The 25220-nt window shown below is 48.3% G+C and overlaps 1 protein-coding gene across 13 annotated transcripts in view; it reads right to left on the bottom strand.

Annotated features, from left to right (window-relative positions):
* MED12 (mediator complex subunit 12) overlaps positions 1-25220 on the bottom strand; it is a 786294-nt gene that overhangs the window by 355569 nt on the left and 405505 nt on the right. For all 13 annotated transcript variants that reach the window (XM_069209253.1, XM_069209261.1, XM_069209285.1 and 10 more), the window contains one exon: positions 12993-13064. In XM_069209253.1, coding sequence (XP_069065354.1) covers positions 12993-13064 — 72 coding nt within the window. The remainder of the gene's footprint in view (positions 1-12992; positions 13065-25220) is intronic.

Here is a 25220-nt window from a genome sequence, read left to right as displayed (position 1 = left end):
CCTTAGAGGTGCCCCCTGAAACTTAACCGACTATCTGTGTAGGCTGACTAGTTTTAGCAGCCTGCCACAAACCGAGACATGTTGCTGGCCCCATGGGGAGAGTGCCTTTGTCACTCTGAGGCCAGTAACAAAGCCTGCACTGGGTGGAGATGCTAACACCTCTCCCAGGCAGGAATTGTCACACCTGGCGGTGAGCCTCAAAGGCTCACCTCCTTTGTGCCAACCCAGCAGGACACTCCAGCTAGTGGAGTTGCCCGCCCCCTCCGGCCAGGCCCCACTTTTGGCGGCAAGGCCGGAGAAAATAATGAGAAAAACAAGGAGGAGTCACTGGCCAGTCAGGACAGCCCCTAAGGTGTCCTGAGCTGAGGTAACTCTGACTTTTAGAAATCCTCCATCTTGCAGATGGAGGATTCCCCCAATAGGGTTAGGATTGTGGCCCCCTCCCCTTGGGAGGAGGCACAAAGAGGGTGTACCCACCCTCAGGGCTAGTAGCCATTGGCTACTAACCCCCCAGACCTAAACACGCCCTTAAATTTAGTATTTAAGGGCTACCCTGAACCCTAGAAAATTAGATTCCTGCAACTACAAGAAGAAGGACTGCCTAGCTGAAAAACCCCTGCAGAGGAAGACCAGAAGACGACAACTGCCTTGGCTCCAGAAACTCACCGGCCTGTCTCCTGCCTTCCAAAGATCCTGCTTCAGCGACGCCTTCCGAAGGGACCAGCGACCTCGACATCCTCTGAGGACTGCCCCTGCTTCGAAAAGACAAGAAACTCCCGAGGACAGCGGACCTGCTCCAAGAAAAGCTGCAACTTTGTTTCCAGCAGCTTTAAAGATCCCTGCAAGCTCCCCGCAAGAAGCGTGAGACTTGCAACACTGCACCCGGCGACCCCGACTCGGCTGGTGGCGATCCAACACCTCAGGAGGGACCCCAGGACTACTCTGATACTGTGAGTACCAAAACCTGTCCCCCCTGAGCCCCCACAGCGCCGCCTGCAGAGGGAATCCCGAGGTTTCCCCTGACCGCGACTCTTTGAATCCAAAGTCCCGACACCTGGGAGAGACCCTGCACCCGCAGCCCCCAGGACCTGAAGGACCGGACTTTCACTGGAGAAGTGACCCCCAGGAGTCCCTCTCCCTTGCCCAAGTGGAGGTTTCCCCGAGGAACCCCCCCCTTGCCTGCCTGCAGCGCTGAAGAGATCCCGAGATCTCTCATAGACTAACATTGCGAACCCGACGCTTGTTTCTACACTGCACCCGGCCGCCCCCGCGCCGCTGAGGGTGAAATTTCTGTGTGGACTTGTGTCCCCCCCGGTGCCCTACAAAACCCCCCTGGTCTGCCCTCCGAAGACGCGGGTACTTACCTGCAAGCAGACCGGAACCGGGGCACCCCCTTCTCTCCATTCTAGCCTATGTGTTTTGGGCACCACTTTGAACTCTGCACCTGACCGGCCCTGAGCTGCTGGTGTGGTGACTTTGGGGTTGCTCTGAACCCCCAACGGTGGGCTACCTTGGACCAAGAACTGAACCCTGTAAGTGTCGTACTTACCTGGTAAAACTAACAAAAACTTACCTCCCCCAGGAACTGTGAAAATTGCACTAAGTGTCCACTTTTAAAACAGCTATTTGTCAATAACTTGAAAAGTATACATGCAATTTTGATGATTTGAAGTTCCTAACGTACTTACCTGCAATACCTTTCGAATGAGATATTACATGTAGAATTTGAACCTGTGGTTCTTGAAATAAACTAAGAAAAGATTTTTCTATTTAAAAACCTATTGGCTGGATTTGTCTCTGAGTGTGTGTACCTCATTTATTGTCTATGTGTATGTACAACAAATGCTTAACACTACTCCTTGGATAAGCCTACTGCTCGACCACACTACCACAAAATAGAGCATTAGTATTATCTCTTTTTACCACTATTTTACCTCTAAGGGGAACCCTTGGACTCTGTGCATGCTATTCCTTACTTTGAAATAGCACATACAGAGCCAACTTCCTACATTGGTGGATCAGCGGTGGGGTACAAGACTTTGCATTTGCTGGACTACTCAGCCAATACCTGATCACACGACAAATTCCAAAATTGTCATTAGAAATTGATTTTTGCAATTTGAAATTTTTCTAAATTCTTAAAAGTCCTGCTAGGGCCTTGTGTGTTAAGTCCCTGTTTAGCATTTCTTTTAGAGTTTAAAAGTTTGTAAAAGTTTGAAATTAGATTCTAGAACCAGTTGTAGATTCTTAAAAAGTATTCCAACTTTTAGAAGCAAAATGTCTAGCTCAGATGTGACTGTGGTGGAACTCGACACCACACCTTACCTCCATCTTAAGATGAGGGAGCTAAGGTCACTCTGTAAAATAAAGAAAATAACAATGGGCCCCAAACCTACCAAAATACAGCTCCAGGAGCTTTTGGCAGAGTTTGAAAAGGCCAACCCCTCTGAGGGTGGCAACTCAGAGGAAGAGGATAGTGACTTGGAGGAAAATTCCCCCCTACCAGTCCTATCTAGGGAGAACAGGGTCCCTCAAACCCTGACTCCAAAAATAATAGTCAGAGATGCTGGTTCCCTCACAGGAGAGACCAACACCTCTGAAATCACTGAGGATAACTCCAGTGAAGATGACCCCCTGTTAGCCAGGATGGTCAAAAGATTGGCTTTGGAAAAGCAGCTCCTAGCCATAGAAAGGGAAAGAAAAGAGATGGGCCTAGGTCCCATCGATGGTGGCAGCAACTTAAATAGGGTCAGAGATTCTCCTGACATCCTAAAAATCCCCAAAGGGATTGTAACAAAATATGAAGATGGTGATGACATCACCAAATGGTTCACAGCTTTTGAGAGGGCTTGTGTAACCAGAAAAGTAAACAGATCTCACTGGGGTGCTCTCCTTTGGGAAATGTTCACTGGAAAGTGTAGGGATAGACTCCTCACACTCTCTGGAAAAGATGCAGAATCTTATGACCTCATGAAGGGTACCCTGATTGAGGGCTTTGGATTCTCCACTGAGGAGTATAGAATTAGATTCAGGGGGGCTCAAAAATCCTCGAGCCAGACCTGGGTTGATTTTGTAGACTACTCAGTAAAAACACTAGATGGTTGGTTAACTGGAAATGAAGTGTGTGACTATGTTGGGCTTTATAATTTGTTTATGAAAGAACACATTTTAAGTAACTGCTTCAATGAAAAGTTGCATCAGTATCTGGTAGACCTAGGTCCAATTTCTCCCCAAGAATTGGGAAAGAAGGCAGACCACTGGGTCAAGACTAGGGTAACCAAAACTTCCACTGGGGGTGACCAAAAGAAAGGGGTTACAAAAACTCCCCAGGATAAAGTGGGTGACACTAGAAACAAAGAAAAAGAGTCCTCTGTAGGCCCCCAAAAACCAGAACAGGTGGGTGGGCCCCAAGACACAACCCAAAACAAAGGTGGGTACCAGGGTAAGAACTGGGATGCCACTAAGGCCTGGTGCCACAACTGTAAACAGTCTGGGCACCACACCAAGGACACTTCTTGTCCCAAAAACAAACCCCAGAACAAAATTCCAGGGGTAACCAGTGTAGCCATGGGAGATGACTCCTCAGATGAGGAGGTCTTCCTAGCCTTCAACTGGAAACAGGGCCCAACAGGTGAGTTGGAGATTCCAGAGGGAAGTAGACACTTCCACCACCTACTGGTGAATGGAATCCCAACCACTGCCCTGAGAGACACTTGTGCCAGTCACACTATTGTGCATGACAGGCTGGTGCTCTCAAACCAGTACATCCCAGGTGAGACTGCCAGGGTAAGAGTTAGCCTAGACAGGGTCACTAAGAGGCCTGTGGCTTTAGTGCCCATAGAAGTGGGTGGCACTCTTAGCTGGAGAAGGGTAGTAGTCAGTACAGACCTCCCCCTTGATTGTCTCCTTGGAAATGACTACCCAGAGGTTAGTCAGAGCCCAAGAGAGAAACTGGTCCAGTGCCAGTCCTCTCCCAAGGATTCTGGAAGTCCTGCCTCTGCAGTAAATGCAAGCAGGCCCCAGAAGAAGAAGAAAAGAAAACAGAGTAGGAAGGGTGGACAACCTTTAGCCAAGGTTACAGCAAGCCAAGGAGATTCTGCTCCAGTAGGGGAGAACTCCAAAAATGGCCCTGATAAAGTCCAACCTGACCCACAAGAAGTCCTGGCTAGTCAGGCAACTGTTAAACCTGAGTGGGTGGCTCCTCAGCTAACAGAAGAAAGAGTGGAAGAAGGGTGTTTACTACAAGATGTGGTAACCCCCCACTCCAATACAGCAGACAGGCAACCTGAACCCAAAGAAGCCTGTAACTTAGCCCCTTCCCTTTTAGGTGAGGAGCTAAAGGTGTGGTTCTGGGCCCTGACAGCTGTCAGTGGCCTCTGCTGGGTGTTAGCCTTTGTGGCTGCACTATCCTTGGCATGGTGGTCAGACCCCATGCCAAATAGCAAGTTAGGCCCCCTGACCCTGTTGGTCATGGTGGGGTTACTCCAGCTCTGGGTAACCTCTTTGGGTAAGCTAGGGATGACCCTGGCTAAGATAAGATTAGCAGAGGTGGATACCTCTAAACCCAAAATAAAAAGAATGGGTGGAGACATTGAAGAAGCAGACAAGAGGCAATTCAGACTAGGTCCTATCACTGTGGAAGTGGGTCAGTTCCCCAAAGGGAATGACCTGAACAGAAGGATGTAAGGCAGAGTAGGCCCTGCAACTAACCAGCCTATTTCTCCTACTCTTCCTCGCCTAACAGACTAGGAAGACTCTCCCAGCTTGGGCTGAGTCTCCTGGCCTGTGGGCTGGGGGGGGCTTGTGTAAAGAAATGGCTCCCTGTTGCAGTTACCCCCCACTTTTTGCCTGATACTGATGCTGACTTGACTGAGAAGTGTGCTGGGACCCTGCTAACCAGGCCCCAGCACCAGTGTTCCTTCACCTAAAATGTACCATTGTATCCACAATTGGCACACCCTGGCATTCAGATAAGTCCCTTGTAACTGGTACTTCTAGTACCAAGGGCCCTGATGCCAAGGAAGGTCTCTAAGGGCTGCAGCATGTCTTATGCCACCCTGGAGACCTCTCACTCAGCACAGACACACTGCTTGCCAGCTTGTGTGTGCTAGTGAGGACAAAACGAGTAAGTCGACATGGCACTCCCCTCAGGGTGCCATGCCAGCCTCTCACTGCCTATGCAGTATAGGTAAGACACCCCTCTAGCAGGCCTTACAGCCCTAAGGCAGGGTGCACTATACCATAGGTGAGGGTACCAGTGCATGAGCATGGTACCCCTACAGTGTCTAAACAAAACCTTAGACATTGTAAGTGCAGGGTAGCCATAAGAGTATATGGTCTGGGAGTCTGTCAAACACGAACTCCACAGCACCATAATGGCTACACTGAAAACTGGGAAGTTTGGTATCAAACTTCTCAGCACAATAAATGCACACTGATGCCAGTGTACATTTTATTGTAAAATACACCACAGAGGGCACCTTAGAGGTGCCCCCTGAAACTTAACCGACTATCTGTGTAGGCTGACTAGTTTTAGCAGCCTGCCACAAACCGAGACATGTTGCTGGCCCCATGGGGAGAGTGCCTTTGTCACTCTGAGGCCAGTAACAAAGCCTGCACTGGGTGGAGATGCTAACACCTCTCCCAGGCAGGAATTGTCACACCTGGCGGTGAGCCTCAAAGGCTCACCTCCTTTGTGCCAACCCAGCAGGACACTCCAGCTAGTGGAGTTGCCCGCCCCCTCCGGCCAGGCCCCACTTTTGGCGGCAAGGCCGGAGAAAATAATGAGAAAAACAAGGAGGAGTCACTGGCCAGTCAGGACAGCCCCTAAGGTGTCCTGAGCTGAGGTAACTCTGACTTTTAGAAATCCTCCATCTTGCAGATGGATGATTCCCCCAATAGGGTTAGGATTGTGGCCCCCTCCCCTTGGGAGGAGGCACAAAGAGGGTGTACCCACCCTCAGGGCTAGTAGCCATTGGCTACTAACCCCCCAGACCTAAACACGCCCTTAAATTTAGTATTTAAGGGCTACCCTGAACCCTAGAAAATTAGATTCCTGCAACTACAAGAAGAAGGACTGCCTAGCTGAAAAACCCCTGCAGAGGAAGACCAGAAGACGACAACTGCCTTGGCTCCAGAAACTCACCGGCCTGTCTCCTGCCTTCCAAAGATCCTGCTCCAGCGACGCCTTCCGAAGGGACCAGCGACCTCGACATCCTCTGAGGACTGCCCCTGCTTCGAAAAGACAAGAAACTCCCGAGGACAGCGGACCTGCTCCAAGAAAAGCTGCAACTTTGTTTCCAGCAGCTTTAAAGATCCCTGCAAGCTCCCCGCAAGAAGCGTGAGACTTGCAACACTGCACCCGGCGACCCCGACTCGGCTGGTGGCGATCCAACACCTCAGGAGGGACCCCAGGACTACTCTGATACTGTGAGTACCAAAACCTGTCCCCCCTGAGCCCCCACAGCGCCGCCTGCAGAGGGAATCCCGAGGTTTCCCCTGACCGCGACTCTTTGAATCCAAAGTCCCGACACCTGGGAGAGACCCTGCACCCGCAGCCCCCAGGACCTGAAGGACCGGACTTTCACTGGAGAAGTGACCCCCAGGAGTCCCTCTCCCTTGCCCAAGTGGAGGTTTCCCCGAGGAACCCCCCCCTTGCCTGCCTGCAGCGCTGAAGAGATCCCGAGATCTCTCATAGACTAACATTGCGAACCCGACGCTTGTTTCTACACTGCACCCGGCCGCCCCCGCGCCGCTGAGGGTGAAATTTCTGTGTGGACTTGTGTCCCCCCCGGTGCCCTACAAAACCCCCCTGGTCTGCCCTCCGAAGACGCGGGTACTTACCTGCAAGCAGACCGGAACCGGGGCACCCCCTTCTCTCCATTCTAGCCTATGTGTTTTGGGCACCACTTTGAACTCTGCACCTGACCGGCCCTGAGCTGCTGGTGTGGTGACTTTGGGGTTGCTCTGAACCCCCAACGGTGGGCTACCTTGGACCAAGAACTGAACCCTGTAAGTGTCGTACTTACCTGGTAAAACTAACAAAAACTTACCTCCCCCAGGAACTGTGAAAATTGCACTAAGTGTCCACTTTTAAAACAGCTATTTGTCAATAACTTGAAAAGTATACATGCAATTTTGATGATTTGAAGTTCCTAACGTACTTACCTGCAATACCTTTCGAATGAGATATTACATGTAGAATTTGAACCTGTGGTTCTTGAAATAAACTAAGAAAAGATATTTTTCTATATAAAAACCTATTGGCTGGATTTGTCTCTGAGTGTGTGTACCTCATTTATTGTCTATGTGTATGTACAACAAATGCTTAACACTACTCCTTGGATAAGCCTACTGCTCGACCACACTACCACAAAATAGAGCATTAGTATTATCTCTTTTTACCACTATTTTACCTCTAAGGGGAACCCTTGGACTCTGTGCATGCTATTCCTTACTTTGAAATAGCACATACAGAGCCAACTTCCTACAGTCTCCCATTGATTTACATTGGAAACCCGACATGTGTTTGCACACTGCACCCGGCCGCCCCCGTGCTGCTGAGGGTGTACTTTCTGTGGTAACTTGTGTCCCCCCCGTGCCCTACAAAACCCCCCTGGTCTGCCCTCCGAAGACGCGGGTACTTACCTGCTGGCAGACTGGGACCGGGGCACCCCCTTCTCCATTGAAGCCTATGCGTTTTGGGCACCTCTTTGACCTCTGCACCTGACCGGCCCTGAGCTGCTGGTGTGGTAACTTTGGGGTTGCTCTGAACCCCCAACGGTGGGCTACTTTGGACCCAAACTTGAACCCCGTAGGTGGTTTACTTACCTGCAAGAACTAAAACTCTTACTCCCCCTAGGAACTGTGAAAATTGCACTGTCTAGTTTTAAAATAGCTATATGTGATTTATTTGAAAGGTATATATGCTATTGTGATTATTCAAAGTTCCTAAAGTACCTACCTGCAATACCTTTCATTTGAGGTATTTCATGTAAAATTTGAACCTGTGGTTCTTAAAATAAACTAAGAAAAGATATTTTTCTATACAAAAACCTATTGGCCTGGAATTGTCTCTGAGTGTGTGTTCCCCATTTATTGCCTGTGTGTGTACAACAAATGCTTAACACTACTCCTTTGATAAGCCTACTGCTCGACCACACTACCACAAAATAGAGCATTAGTATTATCTCTTTTTGCCACTATCTTACCTCTAAGGGAAACCCCTTGGACTCTGTGCATACTATTCCTTACTTTGAAATAGTGCATACAGAGCCAACTTCCTACAGTCGTTGTTAACCCTGTGTTTGCTGAACATTGTTTTCCTCCATAGGATAACATTGAGAGAACTCTGAAAATTGCACTGTTGATTTCTGAAACTGCAAAGTCTTTATGCTTAAAAGTCTACTTAACCTGATTACGAACTTCTTGGGTTTGAAACATGTATAAAATAATTGTTATTTTTCTAATTTGGTCTCGGATTTATTCTTTGAGAGTGTCTCATTTATTGCCTCTGTGAGTACAACAAATGCTTAGCACTACCCTCTAATAAGCCTAACTGCTCACCCACACTACCACAAACAGCGCCTTAGTCCTATCTACTTTTGCCTCTGCAATACCCAATGGGGATCCACGGACTCTCTGCAGTGTACTTCATTTTTGTGCACTATGTAGAGAGCCAGCTTCCTACAAGGAGTGTGACTGGCCTGTAAAGCGGTTGGTGCCTTGTCGCAGCTTTACAGCTCATGAGTTGTGAGTCGCTGGTTCAGTTTTCTGACCTTTCAGTTCTTAACAGTGCATTTCATTGTTGTGAAATCTCGTATATAAAATGTTATATATTGAACCACCGCTCACCCTCGTGCCAAATTGTGCATTTTACAGGAAAAGCGGGTAGCCACAAGACCTTTTCATTGCACTACTCTCTCAGTTGGGAATTCAACTCATAAAAACCCTGCTCCGCTGTGAACAGCTGTCAAAGCACCCTGACATGCTAGGTGTTTTGGGTGGGACCCCGATGAGAAGCATGCCACCAACTAAACTGGTGGGTAAAACCCCGCTCCGCTGTAAACAGCTGTCGAAGCACCCTGACATGCTAGGTGTCTTGGGTGGGACCCCAATGAGAAGCATGCCACCAACTAGACTGGTGGGTAAAACCCTGCTCCGCTGTAAACAGCTGTTGAAGCACCCTGGCATGCTAGGTGTCTCGGGTGGGACCCCGATGAGAAGCATGCCACCAACTAGACTGGTGGATAAAACCCCGCTCTGCTGTAAACAGCTGTCGAAGCACCCTGACATGCTAGGTGTCTCAGGTGGGACCCCGATGAGAAGCATGCCACCAACTAGACTGGTGGGTGAGGGGTCTTTTTAACGAAACCTAAGGGTGTTTTTCACAGTTTGAATGTGTGGAACATCACAGAAGTAAAAGACTTGATAGTGTGCTCGCTTCTTGTCTAGGGAAAATCTACCCACTCTAGATAGGTTTGAAAACTAGACACCCGGGGGAGAACAGTGTGGCGTACCTCTTCTGGATCCCAACACGTTTCATACCCACAAGGCCCTACAAACGTCAAAATCACTTTTTCCTTGCATTTCTGTGCCATATTCTTCCACAAACAGAACCAAACCATAAATTTCCTACCGCCAAACGTTCCCCTTGGTCTCCCGACAAAAAAGATACCTCACTTGTGTGGGTGGCCACTGCAGTCAGCCTAAAATGTATTTTTTATTTTTTATTTTTTAAACTGCCCTTTTGGACCCACTTTGGTGCCCCTTCAAACTCTGCATGTTTCTTTGGCCCTTTCCTGCCACAGCCACTTGGGCCCACTCACACAAGTGTGGTATCATTTTTATCAGGAGACTGACGGGAACGCTGACTGGTAGGATATGTGTGGCTTTCCTCAGATTCCAGAGGAAAACGAGTTTTTAGACAAGGGTTGAGGTTTACAAGGGATTATGGGGAGAAAACATTTGGTGAGAGCCACACAAGTCAACCCATCCTGGATTCCCCTAGGTGTCTAGTTTATATTTTTTTTACAGGTTTGCTAGGTTCCCCAGGTGTCGGCTGAGCTAGAGCCCAAAATCCACAGCTAGAGACACCGCAAAAAATGAGTCAGTTTTCAATGGAAAAATGTGATGTGTCCATGTTGCGTTACTGGCCGTTTCCCGTCGCTAGTACTAGGCCTACCCACACAAACGAGGTACCATTTTTAATCGAGAAAGTTGGGTTGGAAGGAAGTTTGTAGCCCCTCTCAGATCCCAGAACTTTGCATAACAGAAATGTGAGGAAAATGTGTTTCTTTAAACAAATTTTGAGTTCTGCGAGTCCGAGTCACAGAAGTCACCCCATCCTAGATTTCCCTAATTGTTTAGTTTTCGAAGATGTACAGGTTTGGCTGAGGTAGAGCCCAAAATCTAAAGCTAGGCACAATGCAAAAACGAGTCTGCTTTCAGTGGAAAATATGATATGTCCACTTTGCATTTTCAGCCGTTTACAGTCGCAGGCACTAGGCCTACCCACACAGGTGAGGTACCATTTTATTGGGAGACTTGGGTGAACGAACACAGAATAGCAGAACAAACCTTATGACCAATTGCCTTTCTCTGCATTTGCGCCTTCCGATGTAAGACAGTGTGCAAGAAAGAAGTCATTTTGAGAAATGCCCTCTATTTCACATGCTAGTATAGGAACCCACAAATTCAGAGATGTACAAATAACCGCTGCTTCTAAACTCCATATCTTTTGCCCATTTTGGAAATACATAGGTTTCCTTGAAACCTATTCTTCACTCTTTATATTTTACCAAATGAATTGCTACGTACCAGATACTCAATGAAAAACCACTGCAAGGTTCAGCTCAGTTACTGGCTCTGGGTGCCTCGGGTTCCTCATGAACCTACAAGCCCTAGTTATCCCCGTAACCAGTAGGCTACACCTGACGTAACAATATATTGCGTTCAAAAATCTGCCATTGCTGGAAAAAGTTTAATGAAAACGTAGAGAGAAATGGCTGGTCGTTTCAGCTCAATTCCAATTATTTCAGCTGTTACTTTCTATAGGAAATCCTTGAGGAATCTACAAAAACTACCCCTTGCTGAATTCAGAATTTTGTCCACTTATCAGAAATGTATAGCTTTCCGGGATCCACCACTGGTTTCACATCCATTTCTACCATTAACTGGAGGGAGGCTGAAAACACACAAAAAAATTGGAAGAATGGGATGTGTCCTAGTAAAATGCCAAAACTGTGTTTAAAGATATGCTCTTCGGATTCTAGTTTGCCTGCTCCTGAAAGCTGGGAATGTGGTCATTTTAGCACCACAAACCTTTCGTTGATGCCATTGGTGAGGATAAACTAAATGCTTTCTTCTGAAGCACTTTTTCCTCATTTTTCCCTAAAAACCAACAATGTAGCTGTATTTTAGCTAATTTCTCGGTCCCCTTCAGGGGAATCCACAAAGCCTGGGTACCTTTATAATTCCCAGGATGTTGGGAAAAAAGGATGCAAATTTGGTGTGGATAGCTTATGCGTCCAAAACGTTACAGGGGCCTAAGCACAAACTACCCCAAAGAGCCATAGAAAAGGCTTGGCATGGGAGAGGAGGTGGTGGGGCCCTGGCAGCGAAGGGGTTAAAAGTAGCAAGGAACAATGAAGCGCGTTAGTGAATAAATTGGGAGTAAACACTAGGACACACGGATTCCAAGAAAATAGTTACAAAAATACTCAAGGGTAAACATTGCAGTCGTTCTAGGGAGTGATGCGAGTATGCAGATTAATTTTGAGTAAATACTGGGAGAGAGTTACAAAATATACTCCAGGATAAACAACCCTCTAAGGAGTGCTTTTCAACCGCTGCTGTCCTGTTGTAAAAGCTGGGCAGTCATCAACATATGGGCAAACTGCGAGGAGCCACCCAGTGCCGCCGGGATCTGAAAAGGTGTGCCAATAGAAAACAACTGCTGTGAGCCATCCATGATTCCCTGCATCTCCTTTAAGTGCCACTAAACACCAAATCTCAGCCACAAACCATGCCTGCAAAGGGCAAAAAGCCAATCACTTATCAACAGTTTCATCCCGAAGTCCATCCAGATGAAACTCTGCCCAACTGTTGGCTCCCTAAAGGGTCGGAAGGACGCTTTGCCTCTGAAAAGGCACCCTCCCCCTTCCCAGTAGAGGAAGTAGAAACCAGCATGAGGCAGGGAGAAGCTGTGGTGGTGACCCTCCATGGAGGAGAGCAAGAGATCTGCTTCATTCGTTGGCAGAATATAGTGGCAGAACAAGGGCATCAGTGCAATGGCAAAAGGGTGACAAGAAAGAGCACACAATTCAGTGCAATCGCTCAGGGAGGCTCAGGGCAAGGATGCTCACTGCCAGAACACCTCTGCACAGGCAGAAGCATGGCTTCCATACATCTCAGCTTCCTGTGCAATCCAAAAAAGACAGTGACCTGTGATCCTAACGAGTAGAGCATTTATGCGCCTTGAAACAGTGATGGGTGAACATCAGAAAATGTGACAATCACTACAATGTACCACTAACAGGATGGTTCATGCAGAAAAACATCTGTGCATCAAATACAGTTTCTACACCCAGGAGTAATCAATGAGGCCATTGAAGCCATTTAAACTATACAACAATCAACCATGGTCAATGTACACTAGATAAAAATATACGTCTTTAAGAAGAAAAACTCCAGCATATTGCAAAACCAATTCCCACAACTCCTCATGGGAGTGCCCAAATTCCCACCTATTAAGACTGCCAGAAATTATATCTTGAAACTCAACAGCATCAGGACACGAACCAACTGCAGTTAGTAACACCAATGGCAGTCAACAGTCCCAATCCCCACCTGCAACATATTCTTGGCTCAAGAACACACTCAAAAGTCTAAAACAGAATTAACCTGTCTATAGCGTAGGGACACCTCCTTTTAAAACAATAACTATCAGGCTATAGCAGATGAGAAAACACTCAGAGACGAGATGGGCTTACATTAGCAGGTGTTTGCTTGATCATCAGTTGGAGCTCCAGAGATGACTGCCGCATCGTCCACTGGTCCAGATTCTGCAATAAAGAACACGTGACCATTAAAACAGCAAATAAGGGAGTGGTTTACACATGTAATCTGGCTAATGTTCCTACAAATCCAATGCATCAGGCGTCTTTGAAGACCGCTCTTTCAATCCATCTAAGAGTGAGCTATCTATAAAGCTAGGCTCTCATTTATGCACATAGAACTCTCATCACGTGTAGTGAGTGTGAATCAATGTATTCATATACACTGTGAATACAGTTCCTATCTACATCGACCTACATCAACTCAGTTGGTGCACTGAATATACTAATGTGAACGCAGTGCTCCAGCAATCTACAAAAACTACCGGACACGTCTGTGCCCCTCCAAGCAGTCAGCAGTTGGTGCGTCTCTGAAGCTTTGAGATCCAGCAAGCACCTCACTTGGTGGGTAGCCGGCGGGGCAGAGAAAGGTCAGTGTTGACGGGTACATGCCCAAGAGCCTGATAGACAGACTTACCAACCGAAGGCGACTCCGGTGCAGGTTGCTGCCCCCGCAGGTGAGTTGCGAGAGCCCGATGGTGACCAGGCAGCCAGTGTTCTAGCAGTACCATCACCATGAACAAGAAATAGCCAAAGCAGCTGAGGTGACTCTGAATAAAGCATCAGTCAAAGCAGGAACTGCAGATTTCTAGTATTTTAGAGAAGTACCCTATGCGTACCACAGACAGCAGCATATGTGGCAAATAAACCAGAAGCAGTGAGTACTGCTCTAACGCAGACTTTTTTTGGCATCCAGAGTTGGATTTATGACGTTCGAAGGCATAATGGAGAATAACAGCACTGATTGGTATTAAGAGGGGGTGCTTTGAAACGCTTGGGGCCCCATTATTATCTCTCTCACTATTCAGCATCACTATTTGTGCCGCAGAAAATTATGCACTACACATGCACCATGTGGAATTCCCCCATTATGCCTATTTAACTGCTCGCCTGCCCAACTGCAGGTAATGAGAAAAATGTATATGGTCTTGAAAAATTACTGAGAAAGCATTCAGTTTTGGCAAACAACGCATATTGGAGAATTTAAGAGACTGTTTCATAGTCAATCAGGCAGGCCTTGCACTTTAAGGGACATCCACAAATATCACAAGTTAGGCCACAAAGTGTGATATTTGAACTTTAGAATCAGGCACTTGCAATGCCATTTTTCTGGACAACAATGAACATGACAAAATATACTACCTTAGTAAACGCTTTAAAATACTCTGTATGCCATGGTCACAACCCTGAACTATCAATCAAAACACTGAAGACGTGCTACGCACTTTAGTGCTGTTTGTATCAGAAACTAACAAAAGACTTGAACATCTTAACAGCCTCATACATTTGGCAAAGGAAGAGAAATAAGTTCCAAAAGTTGCATGTTTCCCCATCATTGATAGGCAAGTCTCTCTTGTAGTACACTAGTAACTCAAGTGAACAACTTAAGCCAAAACAGTGGTGAAGAATAAATGGAGAAGTCACAGCTTCTCCCACCCAAGGGAAAATTCGGGGAGTGCGAAAAATTCCGCTCCGCCAGCGGACTTTGCAGAGTTTTGCACACTAAGCTTGTGGAGCGAAGTCCTGGCAAAACTCCGCCAAACAATGCGTGGCAGAGAGTTTTTCTTCACACGCAGCTCACCAACATTAGGTGGGCTAGGGTGAGCGAGAAGTTGCTTTCCCTAGCACGATTTCTGGGCGCTAGGATGCTTCCCAGCAGGAGTTCTCAACACAGGCGGTTGCGGTAGGACATGACCATTCATGTTGAGAATGGGGTGCTAGAATAGAAAATCTACTTGAACAGCAGAAAGAAGCAGGAACGTCCACGCTGATCTTACACCACAGAAGAAGCTTCCAGTGGAAAAAAAAAACAAATTTTTTTTGCACAAGTGCCACCTTTTTGATACCAAGATCACCAGAATCAGGTGAGTACTTTGAGATAGGAATTTTTACAGTTTTCAAAAGTGGACTCTTATTCAAATATTTGGGTGTGGAAATGTTATTCTATGAGGAAAAACATGTACTGCATTCGGACACTTCAGAGCACCTTAAGGGGACTGTTCTCCGGGACTTAAGGTTAGTATGAGGCAGGTCCAAGGCCACACCAACAGGTCACCTCGGGAGACTCTGGGGCATCCAGGTACAGAGGTGTGTTTTGACGTTGGGTGCCCATTCACTTTAATGGGAAACGGTCTGGTCGGGAAGATGCTGCAAGCTGGGTGGTCAGTCTGGGTGAACCCACAGGGGGCTCGACCCCTTGAGGTCCTCTGGCATGTGGGTACTCCATTGGTCCACTTCTCCTTGGGCTTTAGGGCTTGGGTGCAGTGGTGTCTTCTGGCATCGGGTTGGGTGCTGGAGTTCCTCGCGGTGCCAGGGTGGCCCACAGAAACAGTCTGCAGGCGTGGACCGGGGGTCCAGTCCAACCAGGCCAACAAGTGGGCTCAGATCTCACAAGGCTGGGAGACGCTTGGACACCCTTTGTTCTCTTCTCCTCGGTCCAGGCAGACGGGTGAAGAGGTGTCCTGAGGCTTCAGGTCTTTTGTCTCCTGGTCACTCGCAGTTGCTGGAAGGTCTGCAGAAACAGGCTGCAGACACCAACGGGAAGTCCACAGTTGGAGAACACGGGATGGGCTTTGTCTCTAGATGGCATGGGGACCACACTGACACCACTTCAGCGCGGGCTAGGCAGCTCCGGTGTAGTGGTGAAATCTTGTGTCAAGTTACGGTGGGTCCAGCCTTCATAGTTCTTTCTTGGATTGCCTGCAGATACAGGGAAGCAGCTCCTCTGCTCCAAGGGAGTTCTTCTTGGCAATTTGCAAAGCATTGGAAGGACTCTGTTTCTTGGAGGCGGCAGGACAGTTCAGTTGCTCCTTGAGGGTCCGGTGCAGCAGGCAGGCGGTGTAGGAAGTTGGCTCTGTATGTGCTATTTCAAAGTAAGGAATAGCATGCACAGAGTCCAAGGGTTCCCCTTAGAGGTAAAATAGTGGTAAAAATAGATAATACTAATGCTCTATTTTGTGGTAGTGTGGTCGAGCAGTAGGCTTATCCAAGGAGTAGTGTTAAGCATTTGTTGTACATACACAAGACAATAAATGAGGTACACACACTCAGAGACAAATCCAGCCAATAGGTTTTTATATAGAAAAATATCTTTTCTTAGTTTATTTTAAGAACCACAGGTTCAAATTCTACATGTAATATCTCATTCGAAAGGTATTGCAGGTAAGTACTTTAGGAACTTCAAATCATCAAAATTGCATGTATACTTTTCAAGTTATTGACAAATAGCTGTTTTAAAAGTGGACACTTAGTGCAATTTTCACAGTTCCTAGGGGAGGTAAGTTTTGATTAGTTTTACCAGGTAAGTAAGACACTTACAGGGTTCAGTTCTTGGTCCAAGGTAGCCCACCGTTGGGGGTTCAGAGCAACCCCAAAGTCACCACACCAGCAGCTCAGGGCCGGTCAGGTGCAGAGTCCAAAGTGGTGCCCAAAACACATAGGCTAGAATGGAGAGAAGGGGGTGCCCCGGTTCCGGTCTGCTTGCAGGTAAGTACCCGCGTCTTCGGAGGGCAGACCAGGGGGGTTTTGTAGGGCACCGGGGGGGACACAAGTCCACACAGAAATTTCACCCTCAGCGGCGCGGGGGCGGCCGGGTGCAGTGTAGAAACAAGCGTCGGGTTCGCAATGTTAGTCTATGAGAGATCTCGGGATCTCTTCAGCGCTGCAGGCAGGCAAGGGGGGGATTCCTCGGGGAAACCTCCACTTGGGCAAGGGAGAGGGACTCCTGGGGGTCACTTCTCCAGTGAAAGTCCGGTCCTTCAGGTCCTGGGGGCTGCGGGTGCAGGGTCTCTCCCGGGTGTCGGGACTTTAGGTTCAAAAGAGTCGCGGTCAGGGGAAGCCTCGGGATTCCCTCTGCAGGCGGCGCTGTGGGGGCTCAGGGGGGACAGGTTTTGGTACTCACAGTATCAGAGTAGTCCTGGGGTCCCTCCTGAGGTGTTGGATCGCCACCAGTCGAGTCGGGGTCGCCGGGTGCAGTGTTGCAAGTCTCACGCTTCTTGCGGGGAGCTTGCAGGGATCTTTAAAGTTGCTGGAAACAAAGTTGCAGCTTTTCTTGGAGCAGGTCCGCTGTCCTCGGGAGTTTCTTGTCTTTTCGAAGCAGGGGCAGTCCTCAGAGGATGTCGAGGTCGCTGGTCCCTTCGGAAGGCGTCGCTGGAGCAGGATCTTTGGAAGGCAGGAGACAGGCCGGTGAGTTTCTGGAGCCAAGGCAGTTGTCGTCTTCTGGTCTTCCGCTGCAGGGGTTTTCAGCTGGGCAGTCCTTCTTCTTGTTGCAGGAATCTAATTTCCTAGGGTTCAGGGTAGCCCTTAAATACTAAATTTAAGGGCGTGTTTAGGTCTGGGGGGTTAGTAGCCAATGGCTACTAGCCCTGAGGGTGGGTACACCCTCTTTGTGCCTCCTCCCAAGGGGAGGGGGTCACAATCCTAACCCTATTGGGGGAATCCTCCATCTGCAAGATGGAGGATTTCTAAAAGTTAGAGTCACTTCAGCTCAGGACACCTTAGGGGCTGTCCTGACTGGCCAGTGACTCCTCCTTGTTGCTTTCTTTGTTCCCTCCAGCCTTGCCGCCAAAAGTGGGGGCCGTGGCCGGAGGGGGCGGGCAACTCCACTAAGCTGGAGTGCCCTGCTGGGCTGTGACAAAGGGGTGAGCCTTTGAGGCTCACCGCCAGGTGTCACAGCTCCTGCCTGGGGGAGGTGTTAGCATCTCCACCCAGTGCAGGCTTTGTTACTGGCCTCAGAGTGACAAAGGCACTCTCCCCATGGGGCCAGCAACATGTCTCTGGTGTGGCAGGCTGCTGGAACTAGTCAGCCTACACAGACAGTCGGTTAAGTTTCAGGGGGCACCTCTAAGGTGCCCTCTGTGGTGTATTTTACAATAAAATGTACACTGGCATCAGTGTGCATTTATTGTGCTGAGAAGTTTGATACCAAACTTCCCAGTTTTCAGTGTAGCCATTATGGTGCTGTGGAGTTCGTGTTTGACAGACTCCCAGACCATATACTCTTATGGCTACCCTGCACTTACAATGTCTAAGGTTTTGTTTAGACACTGTAGGGGTACCATGCTCATGCACTGGTACCCTCACCTATGGTATAGTGCACCCTGCCTTAGGGCTGTAAGGCCTGCTAGAGGGGTGTCTTACCTATACTGCATAGGCAGTGAGAGGCTGGCATGGCACCCTGAGGGGAGTGCCATGTCGACTTACTCATTTTGTTCTCACTAGCACACACAGGCTTGTAAGCAGTGTGTCTGTGCTGAGTGAGGGGTCTCTAGGGTGGCATAAGACATGCTGCAGCCCTTACAGACCTTCCTTGGCATCAGGGCCCTTGGTACTAGAAGTACCAGTTACAAGGGACTTATCTGAATGCCAGGGTGTGCCAATTGTGGATACAATGGTACATTTTAGGTGAAGGAACACTGGTGCTGGGGCCTGGTTAGCAGGGTCCCAGCACTCTTCTCAGTCAAGTCAGCATCAGTATCAGGCAAAAAGTGGGGGGTAACTGCAACAGGGAGCCATTTCTTTACAATGTGGTAACCCCCCACTCTAATACAGCAGACAGGCAACCTGAACCCAAAGAGGCCTGTAACTTAGCCCCTTCCCTTTTAGGTGAAGAGCTAAAGGTGTGGTTCTGGGCACTGACAGCTGTCAGTGGCCTCTGCTGGGTGTTAGCCTTTATGGCTGCACTATCCTTAGCATGGTGGTCTGACCCCATGCCAAATAGCAAGTTAGGCCCCCTGACCCTTATGGTCATGGTGGGGTTACTCCAGCTCTGGGTAACCTCTCTGGGTAAGCTAGGGGTAACCCTGGCCAAGATAAGGTTAGCAGAGGTGGATACCTCTAAGACCAAAATAGAAAGAATGGGTGGAGACATTGAAGAGGCAGACAAGAGGCAATTCAGACTAGGTCCTATCACTGTGGAAGTAGGTCAGTTCCCCAAAGGGAATGACCTGAACAGAAGGATGTAAGGCAGAGTAGGCCCTGCAACTAACCAGCCTATTTCTCCTACTCTTCCTCGCCTGACAGACTAGGAAGACTCTCCCAGCTTGGGCTGAGTCTCCTGGCCTGTGGGCTGGGGGGGGCTTGTGTAAAGAAATGGCTCCCTGTTGCAGTTACCCCCCCACTTTTTGCCTGATACTGATGCTGACTTGACTGAGAAGAGTGCTGGGACCCTGCTAACCAGGCCCCAGCACCAGTGTTCCTTCACCTAAAATGTACCATTGTATCCACAATTGGCACACCCTGGCATCCAGATAAGTCCCTTGTAACTGGTACTTCCAGTACCAAGGGCCCTGATGCCAAGGAAGATCTCTAAGGGCTGCAGCATGTCTTATGCCACCCTGGAGACCTCTCACTCAGCACAGACACACTGCTTGCCAGCTTGTGTGTGCTAGTGAGGACAAAACGAGTAAGTCGACATGGCACTCCCCTCAGGGTGCCATGCCAGCCTCTCACTGCCTATGCAGTATAGGTAAGACACCCCTCTAGCAGCCCTTACAGCCCTAAGGCAGGGTGCACTATACCATAGGTGAGGGTACCAGTGCATGAGCATGGTACCCCTACAGTGTCTAAACAAAACCTTAGACATTGTAAGTGCAGGGTAGCCATAAGAGTAGATGGTCTGGGAGTCTGTCAAACACGAACTCCACAGCACCATAATGGCTACACTGAAAACTGGGAAGTTTGGTATCAAACTTCTCAGCACAATAAATGCATACTGATGCCAGTGTACATTTTATTGTAAAATACACCACAGAGGGCACCTTAGAGGTGCCCCCTGAAACTTAACCGACTGTCTGTGTAGGCTGACTAGTTCCAGCAGCCTGCCACACCAGAGACATGTTGCTGGCCCCATGGGGAGAGTGCCTTTGTCACTCTGAGGCCAGTAACAAAGCCTGCAATGGGTGGAGATGCTAACACCTCCCCCAGGCAGGAGCTGTGACACCTGGCGGTGAGCCTCAAAGGCTCACCCCTTTGTCACAGCCCAGCAGGGCACTCCAGCTTAGTGGAGTTGCCCGCCCCCTCCGGCCACGGCCCCCACTTTTGGCGGCAAGGCTGGAGGGAACAAAGAAAGCAACAAGGAGGAGTCACTGGCCAGTCAGGACAGCCCCTAAGGTGTCCTGAGCTGAGGTGACTCTGACTTTTAGAAATCCTCCATCTTGCAGATGGAGGATTCCCCCAATAGGGTTAGGATTGTGACCCCCTCCCCTTGGGAGGAGGCACAAAGAGGGTGTACCCACCCTCAGGGCTAGTAGCCATTGGCTACTAACCCCCCAGACCTAAACACGCCCTTAAATTTAGTATTTAAGGGCTACCCTGAACCCTAGAAAATTAGATTCCTGCAACTACAAGAAGAAGGACTGCAGAGGAAGACCAGAAGACGACAACTGCCTTGGCTCCAGAAACTCACCGGCCTGTCTCCTGCCTTCCAAAGATCCTGCTCCAGCGACGCCTTCCAAAGGGACCAGCGACCTCGACATCCTCTGAGGACTGCCCCTGCTTCGAAAAGACAAGAAACTCCCGAGGACAGCGGACCTGCTCCAAGAAAGGCTGCAACTTTGTTTCCAGCAGCTTTGAAAGAACCCTGCAAGCTCCCCGCAAGAAGCGTGAGACTTGCAACACTGCACCCGGCGACCCCGACTCGGCTGGTGGAGATCCAACACCTCAGGAGGGACCCCAGGACTACTCTGATACTGTGAGTACCAAAACCTGTCCCCCCTGAGCCCCCACAGCGCCGCCTGCAGAGGGAATCCCGAGGCTTCCCCTGACCGCGACTCTTTGAATCCTAAGTCCCGACGCCTGGGAGAGACCCTGCACCCGCAGCCCCCAGGACCTGAAGGACCGGACTTTCACTGGAGAAGTGACCCCCAGGAGTCCCCCTCCCTTGCCCAAGTGGAGGTTTCCCCGAGGAACCCCCCCCTGGCCTGCCTGCAGCGCTGAAGAGATCCCGAGATCTCTCATAGACTAACATTGCGAACCCGACGCTTGTTTCTACACTGCACCCGGCCGCCCCCGCGCTGCTGAGGGTGAAATTTCTGTGTGGGCTCGTGTCCCCCCCGGTGCCCTACAAAACCCCCCCTGGTCTGCCCTCCGAAGACGTGGGTACTTACCTGCAAGCAGACCGGAACCGGGGCACCCCCTTCTCTCCATTCTAGCCTAGGTGTTTTGGGCACCACTTTGAACTCTGCACCTGACCGGCCCTGAGCTGCTGGTGTGGTAACTTTGGGGTTGCTCTGAAACCCCAACGGTGGGCTACCTTGGACCAAGAACTGAACCCTGTAAGTGTCTTACTTACCTGGTAAAACTAACAAAAACTTACCTCCCCTAGGAACTGTGAAAATTGCACTAAGTGTCCACTTTTAAAACAGCTATTTGTCAATAACTTGAAAAGTATACATGCAATTTTTATGATTTAAAGTTCCTAAAGTACTTACCTGCAATACCTTTCGAATGAGATATTACATGTAGAATTTGAACCTGTGGTTCTTAAAATAAACTAAGAAAAGATATTTTTCTATACAAAAACCTATTGGCTGGATTTGTCTCTGAGTGTGTGTACCTCATTTATTGTCTATGTGTATGTACAACAAATGCTTAACACTACTCCTTGGATAAGCCTACTGCTCGACCACACTACCACAAAATAGAGCATTAGTATTATCTCTTTTTACCACTATTTTACCTCTAAGGGGAACCCTTGGACTCTGTGCATGCTATTCCTTACTTTGAAATAGCACATACAGAGCCAACTTCCTACAGAACCTCTAAGTGCCCCCTGGGTGTGTGTATTATTAAATCCATCAATGGAATCAGTGAGGGTTTATTAATAGAACATATTTGATACCAAACCATCCCTAGCTTCAGAGAAGCCATCATTTAGCTGAGGAACTCGTATTGACCAGTGTCCAGCATGTGTATTTAAAATGTCTTTACTGCACACTTACTATGCCTAAGAATCGATAGAGACATGGTAGGGGCATATCTGCTCTTGTAGATAAGCCCACACATGTGATATAATGGACCCTGCCTTAGGCCTGTAAGGCCTGCTGTAAGGGCATGGGGCACAGGCTATGTGCCATGTCGTGTTTTCACTTTTGGGAGCACCTTGTCACGCAGCCTCAATGGCATTGTGCATGAGGTTGGTGCTGGGTCCCTTGAAGTGGCACAAGTTATGCTGCAGCTCTTAGGGACCCTCTTAAGTACCTAGGCCCTAGGTGCCAGGGGTACCATTTACTAGCGACTTACAGAAGTGCTAATGAGGCCTGGGCATTCAGGGATCAAGTGCCCAGCAGCCTTGTTTTGGGGAAGGAACACTGGCACTGAGGACCTGGTTAGCAGGAAACCAGTGCATTTCAGTCAAAGTTAATAAAAAAAACTAGGCAAAAAGTGTGTGCGTTTGGGGGGGGGGGGTGCGCAGGGGTGGTACTGCAACCTGAACCCAGCTTCCTACAAAGATAAGTGAAAACGCCAATTAGTGTAAGGAATCTAGGACTGTGTGCTACTGCGGCATTGTCTGGAAGAGTCATATAATGTGTGGATGGCATCATGTGAGCCATTGAAAATGAAGTACAACATGTGTGTGATGTTGAAATACGCCAGGCCCTTATAACAGAGACAAAATGACACAAGTAAGCGCCTCAGTAAGATTTTAAGTCGTCACAATACACCAGAAAGGGAGGCCGATTGCACAAGAGAGGTTGCAGGCTACACGGACACAGCTCTTACCCATATACAATACAACAAAACAATACAATACAGTGCATTGGCACAATCTAGATGGGAAGTGATTATTGCATGAACTTTGTTTTTCCGCGTCTCGAGTAGGACAAACATTTTCTTCGAAGAATGCAATCATAAAAAGCTTGTCCCCGCTAGGGATGTAATATAGGGGGAAAAAAAGAAAACCGGATGTCAAACTTGACCCCAAATTTCTTGCCACCTTACAGAGAGATAAAGCACTACCAGGAGTTCAGATCCATTCATCCGACCAACTGGACCCCTTTGGTCCGAACAAAATAATTTCTGTTTTAGTATAATTAAAGCATAGATGTTTCTTATCCATCCATTTAACCTCTTCCAGAAGGCAGTGCTTAAATGTGTACTGTCCCCCCCACAGGGTTACCCCCCAAGAAGAAAATAAGTTGTGTGTCATCAGCATAAGATATAACCCAAAACCAAAACGCCTCAATGATCATGGCTAAAGGTGCCATGTACACATTAAAAAGTGTTATGCTAAGAGACCTTTGGAGGGAACCCCCATTTGAGCATTTTAGAGAGCGAGAGAGAGGCTTCAACTCAAACAACTTGTCTCCTATTTGCCAAAAAAGGCAGGATCCATCCTAGGGATATACAAGGGTTGTTAATCTCCACAGCCAGAATACTGGGCAGACGTGTCCACAGGGAAGCCAGACCAACGGCGCAAAATGGCCTTCCTGGACTCTTCCTGAGAAATCTCCTTGAAATCAAATAGGCCACGAACAGTTTCTGCTGGCACACCACAAGTCTCTAAGGCAGTACAATTTGAGGAGCCAGAAGCTTTCTCCAGTATTAAAACTACCTTGAATGGACTCTCTCATCTTCAAAAAACTTGTCACACAAATCTTGTGATAGGGATATTCTGATCGCACATGTTTTTGGCTTCAGGAAGGCTTTAACCACTTTGAAAGGTTCACACGCAGTTACTTGCTGTTCTAATTTTTATAGTAAAACACTCTGCTCGTGTTATTTTAGTCATCTTCCAGAATTCCTTAGGTGCTTCTAAGGTATATTTCTATCTACATTGACTTTCAAGCTGTTTACACGGTTCTTTCACCCATAAAAGGCCAGGAGAGAACCAAGAGGCAGACGAGGAGCTACACCTGGACGGAATACCCCTCCTTGGAGCTACTTTACTAGCTGCAGCTATCAGCCAGTCTGATACCAAGTCCTAATCCTCTACGACTTTGCCGACCAGCAATGGACGAGAAGACTGCAAAACATCCAAAATATAATTTTTGTTCACAGCCCTCCAGAGACGAAGAGTTCTGGAATTGGGAGGCTTATGGTAATCTGACCATATCACTTTATTTGGGGGACTGCTCCTGATGTACTCCTAATTCGAAAATATTCATCATCATGATTGGGGTGTTATTAAATTGATGGAGATTCATGAAGGCAAATACACCCATCAAATGGCTGGCCCTTACATCATTACGTTCACTTGCATAAAAATGAAAGGCACTCAAGACCTTAAAATTAGCAGCTAAGAACTATATGGGGTCAACACCTCCCCAACAGAGTTGGTAAATTCAGTTACCAGTCCCGACAGGAAGTAAATAAGAACTGTAGTCAAAGCAAAATTTGGAGAAAATTACAGCACAAAGCCAAGCCCTTTTGACTGCTGAAGATTCTCCAAAGAAAAAGGCAGGCACTGAAATGACTCCTTAGAAACAACTGCAGCGCCACCGCCCTGACGGTTTGCCCTATCATGATGTACCAGGAGACAGCCAGTCAGGAGCACTAAAGCAATCTCCGAGAAGAAAGAGTTCAATAGCCGCATCTCAGTAAGAAACAGGTCAGGTTTAAAACCACTAAGCAAGCTAAAAAACCCACAGCAGTGTTGAAAAGGGAGCAAACATTCACAAGAATGAAAGCCCAGAAATCACACTAGAGGTAGAGATTCATGCATACGAGTACCTGAAGCTGCCTTCCAAGCACAAATATAACTAACAGGACCCCTAGGAACAGGAGCAGCGAGGCATTAAGTTTATCACAATCCCCCTTAGGCCACAGGATAAGTAAAGCAGTGGGCGAGTAACAAATTGTAGCAGACGTCAAACCGGGGGCAGGGCTGGCGCTGGCTGTGATCTGGATATAGACGGGCTTCCCTTTGGCACTAGCTGCATGCCCTCGCGCTGGCCCTGTCTAAAAAGGGGATCGGCTGATTACGGAGCACTGGAGCATCAACCAAAGTGGAACTTCAAATCAGCACCAGGCAGAAGAAACGAACAGAAGCTCTCCTTCCATCCACGCTCTCTCAGAAAATTGAAGAGTGAACAGAAAAGCATGGGAAGAGAGACTAAATAGGAATAATATTGAAAGTACACCATACGGACAAGTATGAGTAAATCA

This window comes from Pleurodeles waltl, chromosome 2_1, assembly GCF_031143425.1.
Source record: "Pleurodeles waltl isolate 20211129_DDA chromosome 2_1, aPleWal1.hap1.20221129, whole genome shotgun sequence".
NCBI lineage: Eukaryota > Metazoa > Chordata > Amphibia > Caudata > Salamandridae > Pleurodeles > Pleurodeles waltl.
This window is presented reverse-complemented; position numbering and strand designations above follow the sequence as displayed.